Source organism: Rhinolophus sinicus, chromosome 4 (assembly GCF_057876585.1).
Source record: "Rhinolophus sinicus isolate RSI-liver-muscle chromosome 4, RSI-T2T, whole genome shotgun sequence".
NCBI classification, from domain to species: Eukaryota; Metazoa; Chordata; class Mammalia; order Chiroptera; family Rhinolophidae; genus Rhinolophus; species Rhinolophus sinicus.
This window is the reverse complement of record NC_142504.1, coordinates 96,266,838-96,290,297: the sequence shown is the minus strand read 5'-3', so window position 1 is coordinate 96,290,297 and position 23,460 is coordinate 96,266,838. Positions and strand designations below refer to the sequence as shown.

Here is a 23,460-nt window from a genome sequence, read left to right as displayed (position 1 = left end):
AAAAGGCTTGGGGGTAGGAACGGAGCCGAATTCCGGCGACTTTTCCTTCCAATTCTCCGAGGCTTCCTGAAGAGGAGCGGGGACCTAGGGCTCGCTAACTGGTCGTTGGCTGATGCCGTGGGGCTTTAAATCGGCTCCGGAGTGTGAGCGGCTGTCGGGACTCCAAGTCCCGGCCGGGAAGGAGGCGGAGCGCACCCACGCGGCCTTCGGAGTGGGGCGTGGTTTAGGACCCGGGGACGGGCCTCCAGGCCGGCGGCGCAACTCCGGAGTTGGGCAGCGGGACCACCGCCTCGACTGCTAGGCTTCCCAGCGCGCCGCTGCTGCTCCGCTCTCCTCTGCACCCGCGGACGCGCCGGCCATGACGGGCTCACTGTTCAAGACCAACTTCTGGGTAAGTCGGTGGGGAGGGCGGCCGATCGCGGGGCTCGGGACCAACGGGGGCGGGCGGCCAGGGTGGAGCCGCGCCGAGAGCGGGCGGGCGCCCCAGCTGCGCACCACGGAGACATCGTGCGCGGCGCCGTGTGCCTGGGGCTCGGACGGCTGGGCCGGCGGTGGGGACCCGGGTCCCGCTGCTCAGGGGCAGAGCTGCAGCGGACGCCCGGCCGCAGTTCCTTCTCTGCCGCGGCCGCCAGCGCGCGGTGAGTCCACAGGTCCTCCGGTCTGGTCCCCAGGCTACTCTCTGCCGCCCATCACCCCAGCCGCGCGTACTCCTGCGGACGAGTGTCGTCCGAGACCACTATAGAGTCTGCACGTCCACCCCTCATCTCACAGATGAGAAAACCGAGACCCCAAGGGAGGAGCAACGCGTTCGGGGAGAGTAGCCGGTGACCCCAGAGGCTGCGCGGTGAGCGCATTTGGGAGAACCTGGGGTGAGCTTCGCAGGGCTGGCAGCGGCAGTCACCCTCCGGGGATGGTTTTTTCCCAGGTCCGCAGAAACGTACAGACTGTCAGAGCCCGGTTAGCGCCCGACTTTCCCCTGCAGACCCTAGAGGGCTTCTCTTGCCAAAGCTTGTCTCACACGGCAGCCCTGTTTCCCGAGACTCCCCCCGCCCAGGCCTTCACCCCAGCCCAGACGGAGGCCGACATATGTGAGACCCTAGGGGTGGTGGAGGCATCCAATCTGTGTAGGACCGGCCGAGGCAGGAGTTGGAAGAACTGCCCTCATCCCTTCAAGGCAGTAGCAGGAAGTCAGCACTCCTCAGAGTTGACCTACAGCTGCCAAGTGGCTCCAACTCCTTCCTTGGGACCCTGCTTGCTCTGCATTTAGCTTCACAGTTGCCTGGCAGGTCCCTGTCCCCCATCAGGGGCTGCTGGGTGGAGAAACCTCGCAATGTGGCCTCAGGGACAGTTTATGCCCTGCCTTTTGACGTCACCTTTCCTGGAGTTTTTGAGGTTCTCCTGGGGCACTCCCCACCTATAGGATACAGAGCCGCAGAGATTCACAGAGAGTGAATGACATCATAGCTAGCCCTGCGAGGAGACCTGGGAATTCTTCAGGTAGAATATAGGACTTTTGGGTCTCATGACAGACATTGTGGGAAAAAGCAGCGCAGAGAGACGTGCCTCCCTACCCTACCCCCAAAGTGTGACCCCCAGTTTTCAGCTCTCAACCCAGATGTCACCTCTTCAGGGAAGCCTTTCCTGATTGAGCCAAATAGGCCCCAATCACCGGCTCACCTCACGCACCTTCAGTTCCTTCATAGCATTTGTTAGTTTATGGTTTTGAATTTAGGGACCTACAAACACGTGAGCACCTTGTGGACAGGTACTGTGTTGGCTTCCAATGCCACTGCCCCTTGCACAGGCCGACACATAATGGGGACTCGGCAAGTAGTTGTTGAATGAGTAACATGGATCTGTAAGGCCAATAGGATGTGTGATGGGTGAGAGCTGCAGTCTCCATCCTCAGGGGCTCCCAGGCCACAGTCAGGCAGCCCCCAGCTGCTCCTGATACATGTGTGCAGGAAATAGGGAAGGGGGCAGAAATGAAGCCTGGGTTGGGATTTAGAGGTTGTGATGGTCTGGAGAGTGAGAACTTTTTGGGCTTATATTTTCAAAAGGTATCTGAGATCCTGAGATAGTTTGCAAAGGGTATCTCCCATCTCTAATTTCCTGTGACATTTTGTGTCAAATAATAAAAACAATTAATAGCCAATATTACTGAGCACAGAGTATGTGGAAAGCTCATTCTAAATGCTTTACACACACCACTCATTTATACCTCACAACTACCCCATGAGGCAGCTTACTCCCTATCCCATTTTATAGATGAGGAAACTGAGTGGCAGAGAGATCAAGCAACATTGCCGAGGTCCTAGAGCTGTTAAATAGTAGAGCAGGACTGCTTGGACCAAATGCTCAGTGAGTGCCTCCAGGAGGGTGGTGCTGAGTAAGTGTCCCAGCATAGCTGTCTGCATGTCTGTCTTCCACGGCAGTGCCAGAGGAAGTTGGTAGGTCACCACTGGACCTTCATATAAATATGTCTTTCTCCTCCAGCTCCAACCATGAGCTCCTGGAGGATGGGCCCTGGTGTCACCATCAGCTGAGCTCCCAGCAACTGCCATAGTGCTTTTCATTGGATGCTGAAGACTCAGGTGGATGGGATGGTCAGCCAGGACTTGGGAGAGGAGGAGCAGCAGGGAAACTGTTGGGGATCTCAGGGGCTGCCTGTGAGGCTTTCACCCTCTCAGGCAGTAGGGAGGCAAGGTTGTTGTGAGCACTGAGGGGATGACAATAATTTTCATGTTTCAAGAATGAAAGCGTTGTGATAGGATAAGATAGGAAACTTTGCAAACATAAGCAGGAATCCGTTGACTGAATTTAATACATATTCATGAAATACCTTCTCTGTATAAAGAGCTCTAATGGAGGGGGCACTTGCAGAGTAAGACCACCACCTTGCTTAGAAGGTAGATTTCTCATGAGGAAGTGAGGCTTTGGTCTTGAATGCCTAGCCTCAAGGATTTGGAGGAAGATGGGGCAGGGGGTAGGAAGAGTCCAGCAGGGGCCAAAGAAACTGGGTCAGGGATAAAAGGGGTCTGTTCCAAGGTGGAGACCATGGGGAAGGGCAAAGGAAGAGACAGGTGGGAGGAATGGTAGAGGGTACAAGAGTTCAAAGCCACGACATGAGGCCACCAATTGAAGGTGAGCAGTAGGGAAGAGGAAAGGAGGGCTCCTGTAAAGTAAACTGGAGAGTGAGGTATGGGCCCCAGAAATAAGGAAGTTAGTTAGGAGGAGGAACTGGTATCTGGAGAAAGAGGGAGGAGGCAGAAGTGATAGTAACAATATTTTACCACAAGGGTAGCCCCAGTGAGAACCAAGGCACAGTATCCTAAAGCCCCCAGCACCATGCCTGGGTTGCTGGATGTGGGAAAGGCTTGGATGGATGGCTGGTGAAGGGATAGGTGGCAGGGCTTGGAAGTATTTTAATAAACAGTGCAAACATGTCAGTGAGTTCTCTCTGATGTCCGGTGGTCAACATTCTGGGTCTGAAGGGCTGGTGGATGACCCCAGCCCTTTGGAAAGGATGTCCAGGGGAGGGAGTGCGCAGAACAGCATGAAGTACAGCAGTGGCATGAGTTACCAGCAGAGGCTCTGAGGTAGACTGTCTGGGTTCGAATCCTGGGTCTGCCCCTTACTAGCTGGGCAGTTAGTTGCTTCAATTCCCACAAGCCTCAGTTTTTCCCATGTATAAAAATGGGGATAATAACAGTGTCTACTCCACAGGACTGTTGTGAGGGTGAAATCAGAGCTTAGTACAGTGCCTGGCATATAATAAGCAGTTGTTGATTGTCAGCCGTTATCAGCACAGAGATGACCATTAAAGGAAGTAGGTGACAGTCACTCAATTGAGGAGAAAGAATGAAGGGGTAAGAAGGCCCCAAAGAAGCACTCTCGGTGAATGCCTGTGTTTTGGCAGGAGGAGAGGGGGCAGAGAAAGAGGCAGAGATATAGGACTACAACCATAGAAAAGAATGACCACAAGCCCAAGAGAGGGGACGTTCCGTGGAAGTTGAGCGGCCCATAGTCAAATTAGCTAGATGTTCCTGAAAGGGTATGAATCAGCACACACATCATAAACAATCTTATTCAAGTGCTTACGTGGAAATGCTTATGTAAGGGAACCGTTCGGTGGATCTGTCTGAGGAGGGGAACAGAATACACAGTGTTCTTTAAAACTGGGATCAGCCCCAACTTACTGAGATATATAAAACAAAATGTGAGTTTGCCTGACAGGAAGCACACCTCTGTGTTGTTTCTCTTCCCCCTTCCCTACGCACACCTCTTTTGTGGCCCTGTGCTTAAGTGGTGCTGAATTTGTGTTGGTTAATGTGGATGGTACCTTGTCAGAATCAGACAGACAGTGCTTTCCAGAGCTCCAGGGAAATGGTTGGGCCACAACAGAGGAAAGATGACTCTTTAGCATGATCAGACACAGGACAGACACAAGTGTCTTTCAGATGTGGACATGCACAGGTGACTGTAGGACCTGCTCCGGAAGAGGCAGATGTCCTCCTGCCCAGGAGAGTCCTACATTCCTCACTGGGGTGTGAAGCGCAACCTGTCCCTGTATGTCCTCTGGGTCCTATTTTGACCCAGCCTTCCTGATCCTCAAGGCTCTAGGTTCAGACCAGCTTCCTAGTCCTGGTCCCAGCACTACCCCTCACCCCCTATCCCGTGCACCTGCAAAGAGCAGAGCCTCTCTGCTCTGCCTGGGGGAAGCCTTGGGACTGTCTGAACTTGCTTAGTGCCCCCTGGGCTATCCCTCTGCTCTAAACCTTTGACTGATTTTGGAATCTTGTCATTTCAGGGCTTTACCAGAGCTCGAGCTGGTTGGTGCTGCATCCAGCTTTGCTCTGTGACTTTTCTCTATACAGTGTGGGAGCCTCCATTTTTTTTTTTTAAATGAACAAAGAAGAAAACAGGTTATCACACAGACCCTTCATGCTGACCCCATGTGCTGTTTTGTACAATGTTTAGGCTGTTGCTTTTTTTAATATTCTCTGTTGGAAACGGACCCCTAGAAACACACCACTAGGACTATCTCGTATTATGTGGCTTTAGTGGAAAATGCAAGGCAAAACCATTGGCGATTGTACTTATTTCTCCAATTTATTCTTTCTAGAGCAGCCAGTGGGATTTATCTTTAAAATAATGATCAAAATCCTCTTTTCTTGTTTTACCTTCTTAAAAATTTAATGAGAGGCATAGGACCCACCTTTTAAGGAAAATAAAAAGTTCTTATTGAGATATATAAAACAAAATCTGAACAAATAGAAGGGCGTAGAGGGCTTTTGGCTGAGGAGAATTAACAAACTTTAAAAAAAATCAGGTAATAGGGGTGACCGGTTAGCTCAGTGGGTTAGAGCGTGGTGCTAATAACACTAAGGTTGTCGGCTCGATCCCTGCATGGGCCACTGTGAGCTGTGCCCTCCATTAAAAAAAATATAAATAAATAAATAAATAAATAAATCCTAGACCGAGAAAAAAAAGAAAAAAGAAAAAAAAAACCAGGCAATACAAGCATATGCTTTAAAAATCCAAATATTTCCAAAAGACTTATAATGAAAAACAATGTAATTACTATTTATGTTGTCACAGCATATAAAGATTATTGATTTCAAAGCTAAGTAGTATATTATGGTTAGATCCTCATTCTTGTTTTTCCTAGACGTTCTAGTTGCATTTTTTTGGGGGGTGGGGTGGGGTATTATTCACCTTTATCAGATAATTTTTTCTTTTTCATACATAAGAGGGTTTATTTACAGGTTGGTTCTACATAGTGAGTGCAGAGTTCAAAGTTTGGTGAAGTCAAAAAGATTTTGGTGTGTGTAAAACTTGGTATAAGTATGTACGGATGCATGTTAATTTATGGATTTTCTGGTGAAAGCAGCCAGTCAAAGCAAAATACTGGTTATATCCAAATATATACATTACCCAAAATATCTTTACTTGGACTAGTGGATAATTTTGCCATTAATTTTTTATAATTCTCATTTACTGTCTCCTAAATATAACCAAAATGTCCATTTTTGTACATGTTTTGTTATAGGAAAATAAATATCATCTAAATTTCATATTAATGAAAAGTTCATCTTGAGTAGGAAATGGCTGACATTTTTCTTCCCTTGCCTACACTAGAAATCTCCAGCTTTAACAAAAATGAGCTTTAAATTAGAGGCGCTGTTGGTTAGCTTCATAGAATGCCATTGTCATTTTTAAAAAGATCAAACTGTTAAAAATTTCTACCTAAATAAATGAGGATGTTAATTAAGACATTGTTGCCAGGAATTTAAAAACTCTTAATATATTTTAAAAATCCATGAAGATGGCAGACCCGTACGCTCTCACTCCAGAAAAGTCAGGCAGCAGGAAACCAGATACTCCGGATGCCTGCGTTCGAATAGCTGGATATGAGTCGTACCACCTCCTACAAGGCCTTGTAACTTGCCTCTGAATCATCGGCTTCTTGTTTCCCAGTAGCATGTGTGTGAGGAAAGTAGGAAAATCAGATTTCTCAAAGACTCAGTAGACTGTTGGCTTTCATTAAGGCTGCTTTTTGGGATTTGCTTTGTCTTTGAAGCTTTGTGCATTTTGGGCTGAAGGTTAGACAAGGGTCAAGTAGGAGACTTCCATATATCTGATCCAGCTTGTTGTTCAGGAGAAGAGGAAAGGTTTTCTCGTCAGCCTGAAAGTTCTCATCTTAAACTCTTTACACTGTTTATATGTATAAGGGTGGCACAAGGCAATTTTAAACCCCAATGCACAAATCCATAACATTCATCATTATCTATCTTTAGGAACGAACAATTATACAGTGAGTGTCAGAGCTCACTGTTCACGGATGACTGTTGCATTAGCATTGCCCAGGTCACACTGGATTGTACCAGTGGATTAAAAACCAACTGAAGACTTTCTTTTTTAACAGGAATTATCACAGCTAAATATTTGTGAAAGTAAAACAAAAGACTATTTGTAGATATTTAAATGCTATATTTACTCTATCTTTTGTTTTCAAAGGCTGCAGTGATCTTAAATATTTTTTCACAGAGGACTCTTAATTTTTGAAACATACTACTATTTGCTTATGGGGTAGATTCCAGTTTCAAGTGCTTTTATAACCCCGCATGATGGGGAAGTCAAGTACAGCATAGAGAATATAGTCAATAAGATTGTAATAGCTGTGTATGGTGTCAAAAGAGTACTAGACTTATGGGGGGAATCACTTTGTAAGTTATATGAATGTCTAACCACTCTGCTTTACACCTGAAACTAATATAATATTGAATGTCAACTGTAATAGAAAAAACTTTTTTTAAATTAAAAAAAAACGAAAAACACCCAAGAATGGGACTAAAAGTTCTACTTATCTCATTGATATCGCACTGTTTTTACAACTATATTTTAGGAGAGGGAGAGAGAGGGAGGGAAGAAAGGGCGGGGAGAGAGAGAGAGAGAGAGGAAGATGAGAATAAAGAATAAGAAAAGTTGTAATGACAGAGGATGGCTGACCCATAACTCTCACCCTCAACATTCCCACTATGAACTGCAGCTACATGAAACTACTTGCTCCACTGCACTCCAAGCAGATTGGGGGTGGGGGTGGGGGGATGTTTCCTTGGCCTAAGCCTTGGTCTTAAGCCTTTGCATTGACCTCTACTCCTGCCTCTAGGTCTGGGTTAGGGGACTTTATCTGAAAGTCCGCTGCATGTTTCTAACTGCACTTATCACTCTATATGTAATCATGTTTCCTTGCCTGTCTTCCTCATTAGGCTATGGTCAACTTCCTTCTCATTTACCTCTGTGTTCCCGGAGCTTGACACAGTTCTGAGAACAGAGGATATGTGTATGCTGTATAAATGTCTAACGAGTGGTCAGACATTTATGTACTTATGAAGTGATCCCCCAATAAGTCTCGTACCCTCTGCCACCATAGATAGTTATTACAATGTTATTGACTATATTCTCTATGTTCTCTGGCATCCTGGCTCTGCTCCTTTCAAACTGAGGGATGTACCCTTGTTTCCATGACTCAACCTTCCTGAGCTTCGTATCCTCATCTGTAAAACGATAATTATACTTAAATATGTGTGTGTATTTTGAAAACACTTTATATAGCCAAGTTTGTTGAGCTCATCTTTTATGATTTCATCTATTACACACCAAGGTTTAAAACTCCTCCCTGCACCGAAAGCTTGATAAACACTGAATTAGTTTTTCTTTGCGTTTCTCTAGGGTCCGAGTTTTACTCACTATTTAATTGTCTTTGTGTCCGAACCCTTAGGTGTTCTGATGTTTGTGGAGCCAGAGATCTGTGTGGCCTTCAAAGGTCAGGAGAAGATTGACATCTGCCCTCAGAGAGCCTATGCTCTTGTTAAGGGGCAAACACACGTGCAGGGCACTAATCAGAAACAGGTTAACCTCCTCTCCTCACACTAAAAGGACAGGGTTATGAGAGAAAGATTCTGGGGCAGGTGCTGTGGGGGACCAGTTTCCAAAAAGTGCTAAGATAGCACTGGGCATGCGATAAGAGGGGGAAATCTGTGTGCCTAGAACACCTCAAGGGAGGATATGGCATGGCATGACACTGGAAGGAATACTTTAACAAGCTGTTGAGGGTAGGGGGACTGAGACCCCCAACCCCACCAGAAGGCCTTGCTTGAGTGAAAACAGTTGATAGTTTTGCAGCCCTCTGGGAGGCTGAAACCTGGTTAACTGTCGGACTGAATTTTGTTGAGTGATGGATGCAAGGTGACATGCTGAGAAAATGGTCACCAGGGTCTTTCATCTCTGCTCTTACCCTGCAGTGCTGAGTCTCTACTCCTCATGGAACATTATGTTTTCTATTTAAAGAATAGCTGCTTGAAGTGATGAGTTCATAAGTGGCCACAAGTGTCTGAGATCCCTAAAAATACAGGTGGCTACGTCTCTACCTACACTGCTCTGGGGTGTGGTTGCCCTGCCTTTTGGAATCTGCCCTGAGGATATAATCCGTTGTTATCAAATGTATACACTAAGCTTCCTCCATCTCCAAAGATCCAGGTCCTGAACTGGGGGTCGAAAAAGACCTAAATTCTCTGGAATAACAGGTACTTACTTCAGGCCTTGGTCAGCACTTCTGTTGCTGGCCACATCTGGACAGTGGACCAGTCCTGTGGGCCATCTATGCCCCGCTCAGGCTTCCTCATCGCCCTGTCCTATGTTAGCGCCTACCTGTTTCATCAGGATTCCCACATAATTCCTGCTCAGAAGAGTGGTTGGCCTGATTCCGACCAGCCTCAGCCCAGGGCCACTGTCTTAGCTGGCAGGGCTCTCCCTGGCTGACCCAGGCTGGTACTACCCTTTTCTTGGCAGTGTGGGTGGGGAATCTGCCTATGAGGGAGCCTGGTGTTCCTCTTAGGTGTCCTCAGCTCTGAGTGAAAGGGAATAGTGGGCTGCAGATCATGGCACCTGCCTGGGAGTCACATGGTCCCTTCTGCAGAAACTACACTAAAAGGCCCCAGGCCTCCAGGTCTCTGCCAGCTAGAAGCCCTAGACCAAAGTCCTGTGGGAGGGGTTTCAGATGGGGAAGTTAGAAGCCTGGAAAGACCGGGGACCCAAGAGAGGCTAAGTGTACAAGACAGCTGCTGTGATAGTCAGCAGAGAGGTATGTAGCACTTTTTCTAGGATGAGTTCATGAGCTTAATTGTCAGACCAAGTATGTATCACTTGGGGTCTATATCCCACTCCACCTCAGACTATGTGGGTGCCTTGCCCAAAGCCACACAGCAAACGACTCTGGGCTTGAGCTTCCTGTTGTGCAATGAGGATAATAATATCTGGGCAGCACAATCCTAGGACCGTAACATTTTCTAGCTGATAAAACTGACCACAGTTGTGTTAAGGAGGTAGAGTTGTCAGGAAAGCATTAGTACGTCAGAATTGTAGGTTTTATTGCAGTTAAATTCATTTTAAAAATTGAGATAATGAATGAAAATGATGAGGGGAAATCACCTTAAACATTTTAAGGAATTGTTAGAACAAGTGAAGTATAGTTTCTAGTCCCTATGATTATGATTTAAAACAAACACCAGGAAAGACATTTATAATAAATGAGGTTTAAAAAGTTACAAACCAATTTGTAAAATAAGACCTCATTTTTATTTTAAAAATATGAAGCCATAGTCATACATTGTTAGGAAAATATCTGGGGATTGTACAGCAAAATGTTAGCTATTGTTTTCTCTGGGATTTCATGTGGTAGGAAAAACGGAATTACTATTTTTTTTTTTTTTTTTTGCTTATTTTACTTTTCAATTTTTCTACAATAAAATCTGTGCAACTTTAAAAGTGAAGAATTAAAAAAGTTTTATTTTTTAAATCATTAAAAGAAGAACAATTATGCCTGTTCAGACTAGAATAAAAGTAACAACCTCAGAGGGACATGGACCAACCTGCAGGGAAGGGGCTGTGGTACAGGCATGTGGCCATCTCCCTATGCCAAGGCCAAGGCTTTACCTTTAGGATGCGCCACCTGGCTGGGGGGAGATTCAAATCCAGGGAAGACCCTCCCCCAGCTCCCATATATGCTGTGGACAAGACCAACCCACTCATGGTGACCTCTCCTCCCTGCGAGGCCTGTAAGGAGAGAGAACCACCTGTGGATATAATGGATCATTTGTTTTTAATTTTTATTGGTACTTTAAAAAAGCACGAATGTAACACATGTTCATTGTGTAATAGCAATATGATTCAGACGCTTATAGAGCAAAAAACCACATAACATCAAAGGCTCTACCTCAGCACCTCAAATCCCAACCGCCCGGGTTAAATTACAGAGTCACTGTCTAGAGGATTTTCCAGGTGTACGTGATCCTGCCCACCCATACTTCTACAGTTTGTCCATCTAAGCTGTTGAGGAAGCAGATTTATGATCCTGGTTAGGAAGAGCAGGTTCAAGAGCTGCCCCTCCCCCCACCTCAGCACTTTTGTATTTTTTATAAGCATATGAATGGCAGTTATCTTTGGTTTTCTAGATTATCGGTGATTTTTTCTTTTTTAAGATTTTATTGGGGAAGGGGAACAGGACTTTATTGGGGAACAGTGTGTACTTCCAGGCCTTTTTTCCAAGTCAAGTTGTCCTTTCGATCTTAGTTGTGGAGGGTGCCGTTCAGCTTCAAGCTGTTGTCCTTTCAGTCTTCATTGTGGAGCGCGCAGCTCAGCTCCACGTCCAGTTGCTTTTGCTAGTTGCAGGGGGCGCTGCCCACCATCCCTTGTGGGACTCGAGGAATTGAACTGGCAACCTTGTGGTTGAGAGCCCACTGGCCCATGTGGGAATCGAACCGGCAGCCTTCGGAGTTAGGAGCACGGAGCTCCAACCACCTGAGCCACCGGGCCTGCCGATTATGGGTGATTTTGATGTTGTTCTTTTGCTGAAGTATTCACAGGAGAAGAATCAGGTATTCTGTAAATTAAAAAAAAAAAAAAGTTCTAAGTGCCTCTGGGAGAAATGTAGTGGTGAAATCATTTGCACCCTAATGTGACTGAGAGAGGGTTCTTGGTGGAGAGAGGGGTCTCTGCTGAGTGGGAGGAAGGCAGGGTCAGGACTAGAGTCAGCCACTGGGTTTGGGGATAAAATTTAGAGGCGTGCCCAAGGGGATAAAAAAACCTTTAGTAATCAAGATAACACTTTTGTGCAATATTTTTAAAAAATCAAAATTAATGCAACACCCCCCCACCCCATGAACAAAATTTTAAAGAAAGACATGCACTCCATGGCTCTGTGTTTCTTGCCTCATCTTAGTGCTGGCCCTGGAGGAAGGAGTCTTTTGGGAATGCTGCGCACTGTGGAGAAGGGTGGTTCATAACAGAAGGGAGGCCCGGGCTCTGGGTGGGCAGGGAGAGACAGGAGAGGGGAGCTGAGGGAACATACATGGGGATCTGTTTTGCACAGGAAATCCTTGCAGATGCCCCAACCAGCTATGGGCCCCCCGTTGCTGAGGGAACACCTGGACATAAAAAGTGGACTCAGCACAGCCTCGGGATGTCCCGCCCTCCCAGCTGCTCCAGGGCCGCTGGAGCTGCGGGTTGACAGGGGTTCCTGACCACTAAGCACAGCTCTGCTGCAGAGAGAGAAGATAGAGAGTAAGGTGTGCCTGGGGCTCCTCGAGCAGCCACGCTGGTGAGGAAGCCCCCCTCAAAGCTCAGGGAGGTACTTATTCAGTGAGAGAGAGCAGCCGGAAAAGATCAGCTTTTCCCTTCTCGGACAAACTTGTTTGTACTTGTTTATGCCTGCTTTCTCCACCTTTCACCTTATTGTTTTAAAAATGATCGTTCCCAAGCCCTAGCTGCCGGGCTCTCTCTACGCCCCTCCTCAGCCTGAAGTAGCCAGAGCAGTCATTGCCCCTATTCCCTAATGGCAGTTAGGGTTACATCTTCAGAGGGGGGATTGAGACAGGCTAGTTAGCATGTCGTTAGATAGACAGGAAGGTCCCTGGTGGAATAAGCAAAAGGCAGCCATATCCTGAAATTCCAGGTTCTGGAATGTCTCCTTCACTCCAGGACAAAGATATTAGAATGCGCCTCGAGGTTAATAAATTATCTCATAAATCACTTTTGGCCAGACAAAGGAGCAGATCTGATAGATAGGAATGGGTTTGTTAATCTCTTTAGAGTGGGCAAACAGGACAAACCTGATAGATGAATTCCATTAGAAGGAGCCAGCCCCCTTCCCTAAGCAGGCCAGGGAAGGTATAAAAGTAAGAACTTTTGCCTCAGTCACTGGGCACCCCTGTTCAGGACCCCCTCCCGCTGGGGAGCTCTGACCCTTTGCTTTCAATAAACTATCCTCTTTAAAAAAAATTGACCTTTCCAATTCACAAATGAGATTCTAAAAGTGAAAATATTGTAAAAATATGGAAAATGTTCAACCTCGCTAATAATTAAAACATCCAAATTAAAACAGCACTGGGCCAGCCCAGTGGCTCAGGCGGTTAGAGCTCCATGCTCCTAACTCTGAAGGCTGTCGGTTCGATTCCCACATGGGCCAGTGGGCTCTCCACCACAAGGTTGCCAGTTCAATTCCTCAAGTCCCACAAGGGATGGTGGGCAGTGCTCCCTGCAACTAAGATTGAACATGGCACCTTGAGCTGAGCTGCCGCTGAGCTCCCGGATGGCTTAGTTGGTTGGAGCGCATCCTCTCAACCACAAGGTTGCCAGTTCGACTCCCGCAAGGGATGGTGGGCTGCGCCCCCTTGCAACTAACAACGGCAGCTGGACCTGGAGCTGATCTGCGCCCTCCACAACTAAGACTGAAAGGACAACAACTTGACTTGGAAAAAAATCCTGGAAGTACACCCTGTTCCCCAATAAAGTCCTGTACCCCTTCCCCAATTAAAAAAAAATGTTAAAAAAAACAAAAACAAAAAAAACAGCACTGAGATTACATTTTCACCTATCAAATTTAGCAAGTTAAAATATATATGTAATACATAAAAATATATACTATATACAATATACAATATACAATAATATTTTATATATATATATAAATGTATAATACATATATATAAGTGCAGCGCCTTCCTCTGCAGAAGGTACAGGGAAATGAGCACTCCGAGTCATTGCCTGTGACAGGGTAAACTGTAGAGTTATTTTGGAAAGGATTTGGCTGCATGCGGTATTAGCCTTTATAATCACAGGCGTTGGCATAGTAACACCTCTTCTGGCAAGGACATATTCCAAATATGGAAAAAGTGCTTATGCAGTAAGGTGTACATTGCAGCATTATTTATACTAACCAAAAGTTTGGAATCGTTCTGGACTAGTGAAGCACTGATTTTATCCTATGACAGAGTGGCCAGCTGAAGGCACAGGTTCAGGCATTTCATCCAGATACACCAAGGTTCAGAGGAAGAAAGGGAAAGTCGACTTCAAAGAGCCCGTCTGCCTCAGTACTCTACACCCAGAGGGAACTTGTTCTAGGCACCACTTACCCCAAACTACCTTCCATTGATGGTTTCCAAACTCTTATTTTCTCTTCCCTTAAACTCCCATCCCCATACGTCCTACTTTTCACTCAATAGACAAAAAAATTCAATTTATCTGAACAAAAATAACACTTGCATCCTGCTTTTCCACCTAGAAAATTCCTCCTGAAGGCTTCCAGAATATTCCCTTCTGTGAGGCCTTGCCTTACCAGCACTGGCAGTGCTGCTTCTCCTCCATGTCCCACAGCGATCTCTATGCTTCTGCCACGATGCTAATTACATGGTATTATCCTCGTGTAATTATTATCCTCTTTTTTAAGGGCACAGGCTTTGGCACTGGATGTACCTGGTTTTGAATCCCTGCTCAGCTATATTATTGCTGTGTGACTTTGGGTTAATGGTGTAACCTCTCTGAGTCTCTGTGTCCGCGTCTGTAACATTAGGGCAATGATACCTATCAGGTTTGAGGTGAGAAGTCTTGCCTTTAACGAGTATTCACTGAGTACCAACTCTACGCTACAGATGACATCAGATTTGGGGAGCTTATATTCTAGTGTGTGAGATCCACAGTGGCCAAATAGATATATGCCATACAATTAAGGAACTTGGTGACTAGTGAAGGAAATAGAGTGTATGAGTTTCCTATAGCTGCTGTAACAAATTGCCACAAACATAGTGGCCTACAACAACACAAATTTGTCATCTTACAGTTCTGGATGTTACAGATCTCACTGGACTAAAATCAAGGTTGTCTGCATGCTGTGTTCCCTCTGGGTGTTCAAGAGGAGAATCCACTCCCTGCCTTTTCTTTCTTCTAGAGGCTGCCTGCATTTCTTGGCCTGTGGCCCTCTTTCATCTTCAAACCCAGCAATCACATCTCTCTGCTTCTCCCTTTTAAGGACTCTTGTGATTAACATTGGGTCCAGCTGGATAATGTCTTCATCTCAAGGTCCTTACTTTAATCACATCAGCAAAGTTCCTTTTACCATATAAGATAACATATTCACAAGTTCTAGGGATTATGACTTGGACGTCTTGCGCGAGGCGGTTATTATTCTCCCTTCCACACACATGTACGATGAGAGCTGAGATGTGAAGGGTAAGATCCAGCTAGGCTTGCAGATGGCTGGGGGAAGGGAAGAGAAAGATCCCATGTGGCTTCAGCAGAAGGCAGGCCAAATTGCAGAAAATCAGTTTGGCAAAAGCCAATTTGCTAAAATGATCAAGTCACTAAAAACTTGTTTCTATTAATAGTAATTACCTAGAGAGCTAAAGCATGCTGTGTTACGGATGGTAGTTTCAACAATTAAAAAAAATTAATAGGTTTTGTTATTTAGAGCAGTTTTAGGTTTACAGAAAAGTTGAACAAAAGTACAGAATTCCCATATTACTCCCTGCCTCAGTTTCCCCCATTATTAATGTCTTGCATTAGTGTGGTACATTTGTTACAATTACTGCACCAATATGGGTACAATATTATTAGCTAAAGCCCATACTTTACATTAAGATTGAGTCTTTGTTTTCTATGGGTTTTGACAAATGCATAATATCATGTGTCTACCATGTTTCCCCGAAAATAAGACCTAGCCGGACAGTCAGCTCTAATGCATCTTTTGGAGCAAAAATTAATATAAGAACAGGTCTTATTTTACTATAAGATAAGACCGGGTATAATATAATATAACATAATATAACATAATATAATATAATATAATATAATATAATATAATATAATATAATATAATAGTGGGGACAGAGTCCCAGAGAGCAGTTTCCAGGCTCTTGGCCTCACATGGAGGGGTGCTGGCTCGGTAATCGAATGGCCATCAGCTGTAAGCAGTAAGCTATTAGCCACTAATATAACTGCCATTGCTATGCTAGGGGGTTGGTTGGTTGGCAGAGAAGCGGATGGCGGATTCTGGCTAGCAAGTGTGGATGGCAGATTGCGGATCGTGTGGAGCCTACTTCCTGTGTCTTGCCCTGCCACCAGCAAGACTGGGGTGCAGGAAGACCCCTTGTTGGGGTACTGGCAGATGTTTGCTTTTGTGTCTCAACCAGCTGCCATCAAAAATATAGTGGTAAGACTCCCCTATCTATGGCTAGGTTGTTCCTTTTTGGCCTCACCGTATCCTGCATTCTTGTGCGAGGTGCGGGACCAGAGACCCTGCATGACTAATATCTAATCTAATCTAATCGAATCGAATCGAATCGAATCTAATCTAACATAATATAACCGAGTCATATTAATTTTTGCTCCAAAAGACACATTAGAGCTGATTGTCCAGCTAGGTCTTATTTTTGGGGAAACAGGATACCATTACTGTATCATACAAAATAGTTTCACTGACCTGAAAAATCCACTATTCATCCTTCCCGCCTCCTGAGCCCCCAGCGACCACTGACCTTTTTATATTGTTTCCATAGTTTTGCTTTTTCCAGAATGTCATATAGTTGGAATCATACAGTACGTAGCCTTTTCAGGTGGATTTTTTTCATTTAGCAATATGTATTTAAGATTCTCCCATTTTTTGTGTGAATGGATAGTTCATTTCTTCTTATTGCTGAATAATAGTCCTTACTACGGATATACATACCACAGTTTATCCATTTACCTATTGAAAGACATCTTTGTTGCTTCCAATTAGGGACAATTGAAAATAAAACTGCTAAAAACACGCATGTGTAGGTTTGTGGGGACATAAGTTTTCAACTCAATTTAGTTTTGATGAATCCGATTTATTGATCTAGCTCAGTTGAATGTCATTTTAACATGTGTTTCACATCTAAGATGCCTGAATATCCACTCTGCTCAAAATTTATGCAAGGTTTTTTTTTAAAGCTTCTTATTTTCCAAATTTTTATTGGGTAACTGTGTTTCTTCCGGGACACATCAGCTCCAAGTCAAGTCGTTTTTCTTCAATTTAGTTGTGGAGGGCGCAGCTCACTGGCCCATGTAGGAATCGAACCAGCAACCTTGTTGTTAAGAGCATGCACTCTAACCAACTGAGCTAACCGGCCGCCCCTCCGCCCCTGCAGGAAGTTCATTGGGTCAAGCTGGGTAAGAAATTAGCAAGTTAGAGAAGGAGTAAAGGCAGCGGGGCCCAGATGAACAGTGTACTAGACAAATACTTTCTATTGCCATCTAAAATCCTGACATTCCAGGGCGGCCCGGTGGCTCAGGCGGTTAGAGCTCCATGCTCCTAACTCTGAAGGCTGCCGGTTCGATTCCCACATGGGCCAGTGGGCTCTCAACCACAAGGTTGCCAGTTCAATTCCTCAAGTCCCACAAGGGATGGTGGGCAGCGCCTCCTGCAACTAAGATTGAACACGGCACCTTGAGCTGAGTTGCCTTCTGGATGGTTCAGTTGGTTGGAGTGTGGGCTCTCAACCACAAGGTTGCCAGTTCAATTCCTCAAGTCCTGCAAGGGATGGTGGGCTACGCCCCCTGCAACTAAAAAACAGCAACTGGACCTGGAGCTGAGCTGCGCCCTCCACAGCTAAGATTGAAAGGACAACAACTTGACTTGGAAAAAAGTCCTGGAAATACACTCTGTTCCCCAATAAAGTCCTGTTCCCCTTCCCCAATAAAATCTTAAAAAATAAAAAAATAAAAAATAATAAAATCCTGACATTAGAGATATGCATAAGTCTGAAATTAGATTATCAAAGCATTCTCATTTCCAAAAATCAGAGAGGAATTCCAGAAAACCCCACTTGGGGCTGGCCTCAGTGAAATGGCAGTGGTGAAACTGAAACTAACCTAAATCCAAAACTTAACTAAATTTAAACTTTGGAAAAACCCCTTAACACAACATAAATTGTCAGTTTTATAAAGAATCAGTAGGAACAAGTAGAAACAGGAGTTACATACTATTTCAGGGATTAGGGAAGGCTGAATCATTGAGACATGTAGGATGAGTAATTCCTGGAATAAAAAAATGGATTAGTTGGTGTTATTCCTCAGAATCAAAGTTAATCTGCCTGATGTGCAAATTTGGAGATTATTGCATTTATTTTGAATGTTGTTGGTGGAGTAACCCTTTTTGCATTTATGTATTTTTATTCTTGTTAGAAATATAATGACTGTTTAAATTGGAATTTAGGCCTCAGTTTCTTCATTGGTTAAAGGATGGAAATTAATTGCATGGTTGAGCTCTAAGATGTTCTCTAAAATACAAGCATTCCAAGACTACAACACTGTAGGAAAGTAAATAGACTCTTTGATTACATAGACTGTTTCGGGAATGGGATAGTCTGATTAATTGTACTTTCTGATCAATTGATAATTAACCCTGATTCATTTTTGATTCACAATTTGTGACAAATCATAAGTCCACTTTTACCTTGGACAATCTCAGTCCAGAGAATTTTTTTTTTTTTTGAGGACTCTCCCGATTATGCATTCGGGTTTCACAAATGGAGATAGATAAGATGGAAGAAATTGAAGAGGAATGAATGAGGCCAGATTTTACCTTAGAAAAAGTTATTTTCATTTACAGGCATTATTTTATATTAACTTGCAATTCCTTTGCTTCAGATAAAAAATTCTAGCAATTGAATAGCTAAATTAGTTGAGTATGGCATAAGGAGTTAAGTTGAGGTTTCCCAGTTAGCAGCTTTGATATGCGTCCTAGCCATTGCTTCTGCAGGGAGATGGCTCTGTAGAGTCTTCACAGTTATATGCCTAAGATTTCCAGATTTGTTCTTCTCTGAGTATCTGGTTTGCCTAGAGGGTCAACCAGAAGGATAGATAGAGATTAAAGGCCTTCAAAATTGTATCTTAGTGGGGATGTGACATGGAGGGTGTCAGAGGCTGCTGGGACTTTTTATGGATTGGGCTCAAACCTTCCACCTGGAGTGAGAGGGAATACAAGTCAGCTGGTGCAGTAACTTTGGACATTCCCCTGGGGTTCCTGAGTCCCAATTCTATATTTGCTTTTGACACTAGTGACCATGTTCGGTGCTTGATCTGGCTTGCCTTCTTGGCTTTGCTGTCTGGACCACTGGGTTTGGAATCCACTCTCTTGTTCCCTTGGTCCCATATTTGAAGACCTGCTTCCAGTTTTGGATGCAGCCTTTTTCTGGCACTTGCTTTTCTCTCCAGGCCTGGGAAATGTCTTGGGCATGTCTGGAGGATGCTCCAGGGGACGCCATGGATCAGGAGGAGGACGTTTGGGTCTGTATTTCTGGGCATTGACATATCACTCTTTTACCCCGTGAAATGTACAGTCATGCACTTCTTAGGAGTAACCTACAGACCTTCAGCTTGTTTTTATTAACTGGAAAAGTCTTAGCACTGTTCTCAGGGCTGGTCTAATGTTCCTTGGGAATTAAAACACCCACTTCAATCCTTAGATTTTTCTTTCCCAACGGCTTTGCAAATCGAACCTCTCATGTCCCTGAGTTTGTGGTGGTGGTGGTGGTGGGGAATGACAGAGAGACAGAGAGAGAGGGAATTGGATCGTGTTCCAGGTTAGATGGGTAATGTTGAACATTAGCCAACGTGGAGAACATTGCCGTGTTCTAAGTCTTATGCTTTCTACGTTAAGTGTACAGGGATGATCATCTTTCACAAAGCCATGATCTCACCATACATAATGTAAATTAATCTCTATTTAGTACAATGTGAAGTTGTTTCTAGTTGCATGTCCAATTTTGTTATAGGAATCCAAACAGTTCAGACATAGAGGTTGCCACTAGTAAATGTGCAGTGTGCGCCTATCCAGACTTCCATCTTTGCGGTTATATAGACATAGACATCTTTATCCGTATTTATATATCTATAAATATGTAATATATATTATATATATATATATTCATTTTCTTAAAAATATGGGCTCACTTATTATGGACTCATCTATGCAACTTCCTTTTTTCTTGTAAAAAATATATTGTATCATTTTGTGTTACTATGCATAATTCTGCTTTTTTCTAATCGTTTCAGTTGTCACAACTTATTTAAGCAATCTTTATTGTTGTTTCCAATTCTTTGTCATTATGTTCCCTTTGTGTGTGTATCTTTTCAGAGCTGTATAGTTATTTCTATACGATGATGCGCTCTTACTAGTCAAAGACTATACACATTTAAAATTTTAATGGCTATTGCCAATTTGCCCTCTAAAAATGTACCAATGTATAGTTCTGTAATAGAACATGACACTATTTTCCTATTTCCTTGCTAATGTTGGATATTTTCAATTTTTCCCAATCTGATGCATGAAATATTATCTTTTGTTTGATTGCGTTTCTTTGGTTATTAATAATGTTGATTCTCTTTTAAAAAGTGCTCATTGGACATTTGTTTTTCATTTTTAAGAGCACTGTCTGATGGTGATGGAAGGAGAACTGACTCTGGGTGGTGAACACACAATGAGATTTATAGATGATGTAATACAGAATTGTACACCTGAAATCTATGTAATTTTACTAACAATTGTCACCCCAATAAATTTAAAAAAAAAAGAGTACTGCCTGGTTATATTGCTTACCTATTTGAAAAAAAATGATTGTTCATTTTTATGTGATTGATTTTAGGTGTTTGTTATGCATATTAATCCTTGATTAAATATTGCTGCTCTTCTCAGTTTGTCATTTGTCTTTTTACTTTGTTTAGCATGTTTCTTGTTATGGTGAATTTTAATCTTTTTAACTTAAAAAAGTAATTTTAGATTAACAGAAAAGTTACAAAATAATACAAAGAATTTCTATATAACTCTTTACTTAGATTCCTCAAATGTTAACATTTGTTTTCTCTCTCTCTACACACACACACACACACACCCATCAAGATCCTTAACTTCACAGTTTTACTATTATATCTGTAAATACCTTTTTTATTATGTTAGGAAACATATTCACAGGTTCTGGGGATTGGAACATAGACATCTTATAAATATTTATATATCTATCTATCTATATATATTTACATATATATTTTATATATATAAATATTTTATATATATATTTTATATATATTTATATACATATATCTCACATTTATTTTTTGACCCAATTAAAAGTAAAGTTGCAGGTGTGATTTCCCTTTATCCACAAATACTTCATTATATATTTCCTAAATATAAGGATATTTTCTTACATAATCATATATTTAAAAACTATTAAAAAATATATAGACTCTACTTAAATTTCCCCAGTAATGTCCTTGATAGCAAAAGAAGAAAACATTTTTTTTTTTAATTTTATTTTATTAAATTTATTGGGGTGACAATTGTTAGTAAAATTACATAGATTTCAGGTGTACAATTCTGTATTACATCATCTATAAATCCCATTGTGTGTTCATCACCCAGAGCCAGTTCTCCTTCCATCACCATATATTCGATCCCCCTTACCCTCATCTCCCACCCCCCACCCCCCACCCCCCTTACCCTCTGGCAACCACCAAACCATTGTCTGTGTCTATGAGTTTCTGTTTCTCATTTGTTTGTCTTGTTCTTTTGTTGCTTTTGGTTTATGTACCACATATCAGTGAAATCACATGATCTAGGATTCTGTGTTGCATTTAGTTGTCAAGTCTCTTCAGTCTCCTTTAATCGAAAGAGTTTCTCAGTCTTTCTTTGTACTTATGACTGATGTTTTTGCAGAGTACATGACAGTTGTTTTGTACAATGCCCTTAATTTGAGTTTACCTGTTTCCTTATGATTAGATTCAGACTGTGCATTTTGGGCAGGAATTTCACAGAAGTGATCTGTATTATTCCCAATATCGGGGGGGGGGGGGGGCAACATGCTGTTTATTTGCCCTGTATCTGGTGGTGTTAATTTTGATCCTTTGGTTAAGGTGGCTGTGTTACTTTCACATATATATATCTCCATCTCTCCCTCCCTTTCTCCCTCCCTCCCCCCACCTACTATCCTACTATCCATCACATTTCCTACTCTGACTCTCCTGCTTCCTTCTTATAAGAAACTCTGTGATTATCCTGGATAATCCAAGATAATCTCCCCATTTCAAAATCTTTTTGTCATGTAGGGAAACATATTCACAGGTTCCGGGGATTGGGTCATGGACATGTTTAGGGGCCATTATTCAGCTTAGGCCACAGTGTTAGGTGTTAGGAAACACCTGGTATTTAGCACTTTAGAAACACCACTTAGGTGGTGTTTCTAATACCACAGTGGTGTTTTCTAGGTGTGTCCACTGTAAGATTACTGCTTTCCTCTTTGTGATTAATAGGTAATTTAAGGGAAAATACTTTGACACTATGTAAACATACCGCTCTCCTTAAATTTTCATCCATTAGTTTTAACATCCATTGATGATTCTTGCCTGAATCAGTTACTACTAGAATGGTTGTCAAATTGGGATTAAAAGTTTTTAGCAACTTTATTGAAGAATAATTGACATAATAAACTGCCCATGTTTAAAGTATACAGTTTAATAGTTTTTGACATGCGTATATCACCGATGAAACCATCACCACAATTATGGTATCTAACATACCCATCACCCCAAAAGTTCCCTCTTGCCCTTTTGAAATCCCTCTTATCTCATCAGTCTCTCCCCAGGCAACCAGTGATGTGTTTTCTATCACTATAGATCAGCTGCATTTTCTAGCATTTATATAACTGAAACACAGGAAGTATTTACTCTTCTTTTTTGGCCTGACTTCTTTCATTTATCATAATTATTTTGAGATTCATTTATGTTGTGTGATTAACAGTTTGTTCTTTTTAATTACTGAATAATATTCCACTTTATGGACATATAATTGTTTATCCATTGACCTGTCGATGGACGTTTTTGGCTATTACAAATAAAGCTGCTATGGACATTCATGGACAAGTCTTTGTACGGCGATTTTCTAATTCCACCTATATAATAACACAGTTGGCATCCTGCTGTAAGGGAGAGCCTCCCCCTCTTTGTTTGGACTCATGGATTCTTATTTTATGCAATGGATTATAAAAGGGTACCATCATTTTTCATCTGGATGCTCAAATTGTCCTAGATTTGGACAGGGGGGAGCCCCTTTAACTGGATCCTGTGTCTGAGATCCTCTGTCCTTTTGATATATCCCCATTATTCTTTGTTTTCTGGCACAAGATGTTACAGGCTTACTAGATAATTTCTCCGCCCCAGTCCTGGAATCTGCCATTCCTCCAAAGAACCCTGGTTCCTTTTAGTAGAGAATTGTATTTAGAAACCGATCTTTGTGCTCTAGCTATGGTCATTGCCACTCGGGTGTCATTGTTTCTAGGGTCTCTCCGCTGACAGAGTGAGGAAGTAGACGTGCGCGTGGTGATACTTCCAATTCCATTCCAACCACACAGCGTCCTTCCACCCTTCTCCCACTTGTTATATTTTCCCATCCCTTCCAGTGCTGTGCTGCTAAATGTTTAACAACCGCTCTCCAGTGGTTTTAAAACTCTGATTGCAGGATTTGCCAGTTTCCATGGTGTGAAAACTCTCCCCGGCTGGTTTCAAGACACCGACTTGACATCACTGAACGAGGAGTTAGGAAGAGATGTG

At 43.1% G+C, this 23,460-nt stretch overlaps 1 protein-coding gene across 1 annotated transcript in view; it reads left to right on the top strand.

The window, feature by feature from the left end:
• Positions 1-153: 153 nt before the first annotated feature.
• Positions 154-23,460, top strand: part of PSTPIP2 (proline-serine-threonine phosphatase interacting protein 2) — a 77,854-nt gene continuing 54,547 nt past the window's right edge. Inside the window, exon 1 of the mRNA XM_019739716.3 lies at positions 154-391. Within this exon, the coding sequence (XP_019595275.2) occupies positions 359-391 (33 nt within the window). The 5' untranslated portion in view covers positions 154-358. The remainder of the gene's footprint in view (positions 392-23,460) is intronic.